The sequence below is a fragment of the Salmo salar genome, chromosome ssa14 (assembly GCF_905237065.1).
Source record: "Salmo salar chromosome ssa14, Ssal_v3.1, whole genome shotgun sequence".
In the NCBI taxonomy this organism is placed as follows: Eukaryota; Metazoa; Chordata; class Actinopteri; order Salmoniformes; family Salmonidae; genus Salmo; species Salmo salar.
The window spans coordinates 94,381,401-94,391,444 of record NC_059455.1 but is presented as its reverse complement, the minus strand read 5'-3'; the positions used below and the strand labels follow the sequence as shown (position 1 = coordinate 94,391,444).

The 10,044-nt window shown below is 39.9% G+C and overlaps 1 protein-coding gene across 1 annotated transcript in view; it reads left to right on the top strand.

Moving 5' to 3' along the window:
* Window positions 1-8,703, top strand: part of LOC106570687 (macrophage mannose receptor 1) — a 14,769-nt gene extending 6,066 nt beyond the window's left edge. The window contains exons 2-3 of the mRNA XM_045693718.1: window positions 4,843-5,276; window positions 7,046-8,703. Of these exons, the coding sequence (XP_045549674.1) occupies window positions 4,843-5,276; window positions 7,046-7,471 (860 nt within the window). The 3' untranslated portion in view covers window positions 7,472-8,703. The remainder of the gene's footprint in view (window positions 1-4,842; window positions 5,277-7,045) is intronic.
* Window positions 8,704-10,044: the final 1,341 nt, after the last annotated feature.

The following is a 10,044-nucleotide window of genomic DNA, read 5'->3' as shown; positions in this document are numbered from 1 at the left end:
CAGGACAGCAACACAGTTAGACCCAACCAAATCATGAGAAAACAAAAAGATAGTTACTTGACACATGGGAAAGAATTTACAAATAAACCAGAGCGAACTAGAATGTTGTTTTGCCCTAAACAGAGAATACACCGTGGCAGAACACCTGACCACTGTGAATAACCAAAACTTAAGGAAATCTTTGACTATGTACAGACTCAGTGAGCATATCCTTGCTACTGAGAAAGGCCGCCGTAGGCAGACCTGGCATCTCAAGAGAAGACAGGCTATGTGCACACTACCCACAAAATGAGATGTAAACTTCCTAACCTCCTTCCAAATGTATGACCATATTAGAGACACATATTTACCTCAGATTACACAGACCCACAAAGAATTAGAAAACAAACCCGATTTTGATAAACTCCCATATCTACTGGGTGAAATACCACAGTGTGACATCACAGCAGCAAGATGTGTGATCTGTTGCCACAAGGAAAGGGCAACCAGTGAAGAACAAACACCATTGTAAATACAACCCATATTTATGTTTATTTATTTTCCCTTTTGTAGTTTAACTATTTGCACATCATTACAACGCTGTATATAGGCATAATATGATATTTGAAATGTCTTCATTCGTTTGTAACTTTTGTGAGTGTAATGTTTACTGTTCATTTTTTATTGTTTATTTCACTATTGTTTATTATCTATTTCACTTTCTTTGGCAATGTAAATATATGTTTCCCATGTCAATAAAGCCCCTTAAATTGAAAATGAATTGAGAGAGAGAGAAAATAAAGAAACCCCTTCCCACTTCCTCATCCGGAGTAGAAACACTGTCAATAAACAAAATGAATGACAAATAAACTAGAGCTTCCACTCCTGTATCCACCTTTCCTCCTCTTTTCAATATGAAGTCTTCATCAGGTGTCTGAGCACAGTGGACCATGAAATGAGACATTTTTTTTTTTATCTGAGACCTAAAGACTTTGTGTTTAGCCCCCAGGGCTAATGCCTTTCCCTCAGTGAACTAACGCTGTCTTGAAGTGTGCAGACATGATCTGGGTTATGTACCTGGTCGGTCACACACTTGGACATGTTTGACACCACTGAGAGATAAGGATGTTTCTTCTTACTTCAGTTGTTGGAGGGAGTGTGTGTGTGTGTGTGTGTGTGTGTGTGTGTGTGTGTGTGTGTGTGTGTGTGTGTGTGTGTGTGTGTGTGTGTGTGTGTGTGTGTGTGTGTGTGTGTGTGTGTGTGTGTGTGTTTGTGTTTGTGTGTATGTGTCACAATGTAGGTTATGACAGGGCGTGACAGAGCGAGAGGTGACAGGTGACAGGGCGTGAGGTGACAGGGCGTGACAGAGCAAGAGGTGACAGGTGACAGGGCGTGAGGTGACAGGGCGTGACAGAGCGAGAGAACCCCAGTGTCGGGTCAGGATCACAGAGGAGCGTCTGGTTCAGGACTGGGATAAGGAATTCGGTGGAGTGACATCACCATCTGCTGTCTGAAAAGAGCAGCAGGCTCATGTACTCTGGGGGGGTCCTTCTCAAAACCCATTGGATGAGAAGGTTAGAGGGGAGGGACTTCTGGCTTTATCATCCAATGGGTTTTGAGAAGGAGGCGAGGAGAAAGGACACAAGGAGAATGCAATTGAGATTCTCGCATGGGCTCAAACAGAGACCTACACACATAATCAAGCACTCACCAGACCTGGGGTCAAATACATGATCCGGGGGTCACCAGACCTGGGGTCAAATACATGACCTGGGGTCACCAGACCTGGGGTCAAATACATGACCCGGGGTCACCAGACCTGGGATCAAATACATGACCCGGGGTCACCAGACCTGGGGTCAAATACATGACCCGGGGTCACCAGACCTGGGGTCAAACACATGACCTGGGGTCACCAGACCTGGGGTCACCAGACCCGGGGTCACCAGACCTGGGGTCAAATACATGACCTGGGGTCACCAGACCTGGGGTCAAATACATGACCCGGGGTCACCAGACCTGGGGTCACCAGACCCGAGGTCACCAGACCTGGGGTCAAATACATGACCCGGGGTCACCAGACCTGGGGTCAAATACATGTGGATTTGACTATCTGGTATTTAAAATACTTTTTCTGTGTATTTGAGTAATTTCAAAATACACAGCCCAAAACAAGTACTTTTATCTGAGAATTTGAATGGTTATTTGTAAAAAAAAAAATTAGTATTTGACAGTATGTTCAAATACTTATTTCAAAACTATTTTCAAAAACCTGGGATAAATGCATGTGAGAGTATTTGAGTCATTGTATTTTAGTTTTTCAAATACTTTCCAAGTGTTTTTCCAAATACATTGAAATATTCAACAACTTGTCTTTTCAAATGAAATGGGCAAGTAACTGAGATATTTGAAATAGCATTTGAACCCAGACACGAATACATAAAAACAAGCCAACAGAAACACACACAGACATGAGTACCCAATACCACTCTCTCTACAAGGGTTTCTCATGGGAGTGGGATACGCGAAAAACACATTTCCATTTCACACCACACACTGTACAGGTTACACACACACACACACACACACACACACACACACACACACACACACACACACACACACACACACACACACACACACACACACACACACACACACACACACACACACACACACACACACACACACACACACACACACACACACACACACACACACACACACACACACACTGCGAACACTAGTGGTTAGCGCGTTGGGCTAGTAACCGAATGGTTGCTGGATCGAATCCCCGAGCTGACAAGATAAAAATATGTTATTCTGCCTCTGAGCAAGGCAGTTAACCCACTGTTCCCTAGGGCGCTGAAGATGTGGATGTCGATTAAGGCATCCCCCCCCTCCCCCCACACCTCTCTGATTCAGAGGGGTTGGGTTAAATGCAGAAGACACATTTCAGTTGAATGTATTCAGTTGTACAACTAACTAGGTATCGCCCTCTTTCACTCGGGTCACTAGCCTACAGTTACATTCTCTGCTGGTAGCTGCAGACTAAACTATAAAACATAAATAAAGAGAATCACACATTCCATATATATATAAACTCCTAGTCATTTATTGGGTAAATCCCTAAGGTTTGGGCATCACCGTGCCTTCCTCAGGGTGGTGGGTAGCTGTAGACTAGACATTAGAAAGAGCTTGAAGTCTGAACATGAAGTGAACCTTTTTTCTTCTTTGTTTTGATGACAATTAAAGCGCTTATAAAATTATAATGTCACTGTTTCAAAAAAGTCAATGATAAAATTGCATTGTCATAGTTGTTTCTTTCTGGGCAGTGTTCCAAGCCCCGTAGGAAAACTAGAGTCCTTTTCTTACGATCACAGTAGCAAATTCAATAGCTTTGCATAATGCTCTGTGAATGCCAGAGGAGAACATGCAAAAGGCTTGGCATCGGGATGAGGGACAGTCACAGGTAACCCATCCATCCATCAGTAAGGACAGACTCACATTTTGAAGAGCAAGAATACACTGAAAGGAAACCAGCTGTTGGATCATCTTTACAAGTGTTGAAGGTAAGAATACATGAATATTGTGACTTACATTTTTTAATTATTATTGTTTTGTGACTCAATAAAATTCAGTTGGTGGAAAACAGTTATTTATTTGATTTAATCTTGAAATTGATTAAAGTCGTTCAATTACTTGATGTTTGAATTATTTATTGCTTTGATTTGTAACTATCTCAATCAGTATAATGCATATAATTCCTACGTAAAATGAAAATCAAATATTCTCTTGATGTTTTATTTTTTTAATAACGTATATTTGTAGGAATACTGTTCGGAATTTTGCTCTAAATATCAAACCTTCTGTAATATAGTTATCACTCTTTATTGCTACTGTATTGCATAGTATAGTATAGTTTTCTATTGTATTGTATTGTATAGTATTGTATAGTATAGTATAGTATAGTATAGTATAGTATAGTATTGTATTGTATTGTATAGTATTGTATTGTATTGTATGTATAGTATAGTATAGTATTGTATAGTATTGTATAGTATTGTAATGTATAGTATTGTATTGTATTGTATAGTATAGTATAGTATTGTATAGTATTGTATAGTATTGTATTGTATAGTATTGTAATGTTGTCACGTCCTGACCAGCAAAGGGGTCATTTTGTTATTGTAGTTGGTCAGGACGTGGCAGGGGTGTGTTTGTTTTGTGTGTTTCGGGGTTTTTTGGGTTATGTTCTATGTTAATATATTTCTGTGTTCGTTCTAGTTCTTATATTTCTATGTTTAGTTTATTGGGCTGACCTTCAATTGGAGGCAGCTGTTCCTTGTTGCCTCTAATTGTAGGTCCTATTTAGTAGGGGTGTTTTTTCCATGGGTTTTGTGGGTAGTTGTTCCGTGTATAGCTGTGAGCCTTACAGGACTGTTTTTCGTCGTTGTTTTTGTAATAGTGTTTTGTTTTGGTTTCCATCTAATAAAAGAAGATGAGTATTCATATATAGTCTTCAGTTTTTAAGGTGATCTGGATCTTTAAACCTCATTTAGTTCAGTAGTGAGGCGCCATCCGGATAGCTGAGCTAGCTGTCTGGGTGGAGGACAGGTCATCGATGGTTGTTCTGTCTGGGTGGAGGACAGGTCAGCGATGGTTGTTCTGTCTGGGTGGAGGACAGGTCATTGATGGCTGTTTTCTGTTTGTACTTTACAGGGAACATGGATCTCAGAGTGACTCTCTTCCTCCTCTCAGGTCAGAGCTCACAGAGTTATCTGTGTTTGTGTGAGAGTGTGTGAGTAATAATCTGGTTGTGGATGTGAATACTTTATATTGAAACAATACCTCTGTTTACAGGCTTGTACACACACTCCTCCTCTCACGTGTATCAGTTTGTGAACATATCAAAGACCTGGGCTGAAGCTCAGAATTACTGCAGAGAGAAGTACATCGACCTGGCCACCGTAGACAACACAGAGGACATGGCCAGACTGAGGAAAGTTATCGATGGTTCCAGTGGTATCAAGGACAAGGTCTGGATAGGGCTTTATGACAACATAAACAGCTGGAAGTGGTCTTTAGACAACAGTGATTACTACTCTGACAGGACTGAGTACGGTAACTGGTACGCAAATGAACCAAACAATGTTGGTTCCAGCCAGTACTGTGTTGTGATTGAAGAAAACGGGCATTGGAATGACATATCTTGTGCAATAGAATGTTATCCTGTCTGCTATGATGGTAAGAGATGTTTTTATAATACTTTTGGTCACATACTTAAAATGCGTCCTGTGCTGTTATAATTGTGAAGGTTACGTTGGTGGGTTTGATAGAAATGGGATCCATGCCATTACCTGATGTCATTAGATGATGTCATTACCTGATGTCATTAGATGATGTCATTACCTGATGTCATTAGATGATGTCATTAGATGATGTCATTAGATTATGCCATTACCTGATGTCATTAGATGATGTCATTACCTGATGTCATTAGATGATGTCATTACCTGATGTCATTACCTGATGTCATTAGATGATGTCATTACCTGATGTCATTAGATGATGTCATTACCTGATGTCATTAGATGATGTCATTAGATGATGTCATTACCTGATGTCATTAGATGATGTCATTAGATTATGTCATTACCTGATGTCATTAGATGATGTCATTACCTGATGTCATTAGATGATGTAATTACCTGATGTCATTAGATGATGTCATTACCTGATGTCATTACCTGTTGTCATTACCTGATGTCATTAGATGATGTCCTTACCTGATGTCATTAGATGATGTAATTACCTGATGTTATTAGATGATGTCATTACCTGATGTCATTACCTGATGTCATTACCTGATGTCAATACCTGATGTCATTAGATGATGTCATTACCTGATGTCATTAGATGATGTAATTACCTGATGTCATTACCTGATGTCATTAGATGATGTCATTACCTGATGTCATTACCTGATGTCATTAGACGATGTCATTACCTGATGTCATTAGATGATGTCATTAACTGATGTCATTAGATGATGCCATTACCTCATGTCATTAGACGATGTCATTACCTGATGTCATTACCTGATGTCATTAGATGATGTCATTACCTGATGTCCTTAGATGATGTCATTACCTGATGTCATTACCTGATGTCAATACCTGATGTCATTACCTGATGTCATTACCTGATGTCATTACCTGATGTCATTAGATGTCATTACCTGATTTCATTACCTGATGTCATTAGATGATGTCATTACATGTCATTAGACGATGTCATTACCTGATGTCATTAGATGATGTCATTACCTGATGTCATTAGATGATGTCATTACCTGATGTCATTACCTGATGTCATTACCTGATGTCATTACCTGATGTCATTAGACGATGTCATTACCTGATGTCATTATCTGATGTCATTACCTGATGTCATTACCTGATGTCATTAGATGATGTCATTACCTGATGTCATTACCTGATGTCATTACCTGATGTCATTAGACGATGTCATTACCTGATGTCATTATCGGATGTCATTACCTGATGTCATTAGACGATGTCATTACCTGATGTCATTATCTGATGTCATTACCTGAAGTCATTAGATGATGTCATTACCTGATGTCATTACCTGATGTCATAAGACGATGTCATTACCTGATGTCATTATCGGATGTCATTACCTGATGTCATTAGACGATGTCATTACCTGATGTCATTATCTGATGTCATTACCTGAAGTCATTAGATGATGTCATTACCTGATGTCATTACCTGATGTCATTAGACGATGTCATTACCTGATGTCATTAGATGATGTCATTACCTGATGTCATTACCTGATGTCATTAGATGATGTCATTACCTGATGTCATTACCTGATGTCATTAGATGATGTCATTAGATGATGTCATTACCTGATGTCATTACCTGATGTCATTATCTGATGTCATTACCTGAAGTCATTAGACGATGTCATTACCTGATGTCATTACTTGATGTCAATAGAGGATGTCATTAGATGATGTCATTAGATCTAACTTGTTGGTGTCTCCGTCTGCTCTGTCAAAGCTAACGCTACCAACAGGTACATCCTGGGACAACAGGGTATGAACTGGGTTGAGGCTCAGAGTTACTGCAGGCAGTACCACACAGACCTGGCCACGGTGAGGAACCAAACAGAGAACCAGATGATCCAGGACTTGATTCCGACTTCGAATGCGTGGATCGGTCTCTCCAGAGTGCCGTGGCGTTGGTCCGACCAGAGTAACTCTCCCTTCAGACTCTGGGGTCAAAATCAGCCAAATAATTATCTGGCTAATCAGCAATGTGTTGTCATGTCTGAAAAGACAGGCTTATGGGACGATGTGTACTGTGGCAATGAACTCTACTTCCTCTGTCACAGAGGTGAGTGTATTCTCTTTAGAGCACTGTGGCGATGGACACTACTTCCTCTGTCACAGAGGTGAGTGTATTGTCTTTAGAGCATTGTGGCGATAAACACTACTTCCTCTGTCACAGAGGTGAGTGTATTCTCTTTAGAGCACTGTGGCGATGGACACTACTTCCTCTGTCACAGAGGTGAGTGTATTGTCTTTAGAGCATTGTGGCGATGAACACTACTTCCTCTGTCACAGAGGTGAGTGTATTCTCTTTAGAGCACTGTGGCGATGGACACTATTTAATTGTAGTGCCCAGAGAAGCAGAGGATTCTGCTGTCTCTTGAAATGATTTTGTAACTGTGTGTGTGTGTGTGTGTGTGTGTGTGTGTGTGTGTGTGTGTGTGTGTGTGTGTGTGTGTGTGTGTGTGTGTGTGTGTGTGTGTGTGTGTGTTGTTGATTGATTCCGGTGTAGAGAGCGTACGGAAGCAGCGTACAGTCGTCAGGATGAAGATCCACTCTGCTGCTGATATGACCAATCCTCAAATTGAACAGCAGGTTATACAACAGGTGAGAGAGAGAGAGGAGAGAGAGAGAGAGAGAGAGAGAGAGAGAGATGTTAGAGGAATGTGAACATCACATCTTCCGTGTCTTCTAGCTGCATGATGAACTGAAGAAGCAGGTAGCGTCTGACATCAAACTGAGCTGGACTAAGAAAGATGGACAGAATTTCCACAAGGAGGAATTAGTGGAAGAGGAGGAGAAAAGGAAAGGTCGTTGTTTTTCTCTGTCTTTACATATTTAACCACTGTAAACCCACCGCATCAGTGGTATTTAATGTCAACACACAACATCAATGTTAAGGTCATTTAATGCTGCGACATCACTCTTTGATAGCCCTGAATTTCCAGGGAATGCAAACAGAAATGAACTTCAACAGAGTCTAAATTACAATAGATTAAATTCATGTTATAAGTTTTGGTCTGTATGGTCAATCACTTGATGGACCAGGCTGATGAATTAGCTTTTGTGTTGACTCTTCCCTAGATTCCTGTGGGTGAAGCATGAGGACACGGGCTGCATCCAAATACTGCTGACTGGCATCCCTCTCTCCCCTGCTAATTGAGCTACCAACCAATCATCATACAAGTTTATTCCTTCATCAATCAATCAATCAATCAACCAATCACTAACCTTCAGAAGAGCCACTGTATAGACGCCATACCCGGAGTATTAGAACAAAGCCCAGGCCTGAATGAAGCATGTTGCTCCAATGGGGAGCTGCGCTGACAGAATTCACAGTTGTTTTTTAAATAAAAAAATCGAATCGTATAAGTATCGTATAAGTACATTAGCTTCATATATCATCATAAATCAATATCCTTTATCAACACAGTTCAGTCAATATATTACTGTGTAATATTTATCTAGTCATATTGTTCATTTCCTATAGTTTTTTTTAAATAAAATTTTCCTACAGTAATACTAAACGTAACTTAACATGGAATACACTGTGACAGTGTCGATTTTTTAGCAAGAATACCTTTTTTTCCACTTTTGTTTTCCTCTTATTTCCTCTTATTTAGTAAGAGATGTGTATTAGACTGTGTATCAAACTGTATTTCAGCAGACTACAGATGCATCTGTTATAAAGTGACTTTTCAAAATGCCTGTGCTGCAGCAATGGCAAATCAATAACGTGACGCCAAGCCAGATCCAAGTTTTTTAACAATCATCTAACAATAACCCATGTAATGAAATATGTGTTGAGAATGTCTGAAATATGTCTGAAATATGTCTGAAATATGTCTGAAATGTGTCCTGAAATGTGTCTGAAATATGTCTGAAATATGTCTGAAATGTGTCCTGAAATGTGTCCTGAAATATGTCTGAAATATGTCTGAAATATGTCTGAAAAACATCTGAAATATGTCTGAAATATGTCTGAAATATGTCTGAAATGTGTCCTGAAATATGTCTGAAATATGTCTGAAAAACATATGTCTGAAAATGTCTGAAATATGTCTGAAATATGAAGAAGGGTGTAATGTCAGAGTGTAGTTAGTGGGGTTTTCAGACAATGGCATTTCTTAATGTCAAGTTACACCCACTAATGCTCCCCATTGGTCCGTGGCCATTTCTTTCCCGGTCGGGGACAACAGTTGGTGACAACTGTAGCATTGTAGCTAAGCCTAACCTTTTTTCTTAACCTTAACCTCGGTCTCCTAACCTGCCACGTTAATCCACCTAACCTCGCCACGTTAATTATCGTAACCTTTATGTAAATAAATCGTCTGTGTTGACAAACCATCAGTCTCATAACACCGAAACTGACCAATGGCAGGTATCAATGGGCGTTTCCTGATATCACGGAACACCCACATCAAGAAACGCCCCAATTTGTGGTCCGCAATTATACCAGATTTGAAATATGCTCCAGATATTTCACTTAAATCCACTTTGCAGCACCTGTTTGTTTTTACTTGCCCTGCAGTGCAAGGAAACTTTTTTACCTGCCTGGCCTAGTGTATTTGTTATACTTCTCGCTGATGTCTAGTGATTAAAAAAAATCGAATTATTGTGTAGATTACTTACATTTTGTTTGAAAAATAAACTACTAAAAGAATGAATAAATCATTGTAGTTCATATCAGCTCTCAGTCA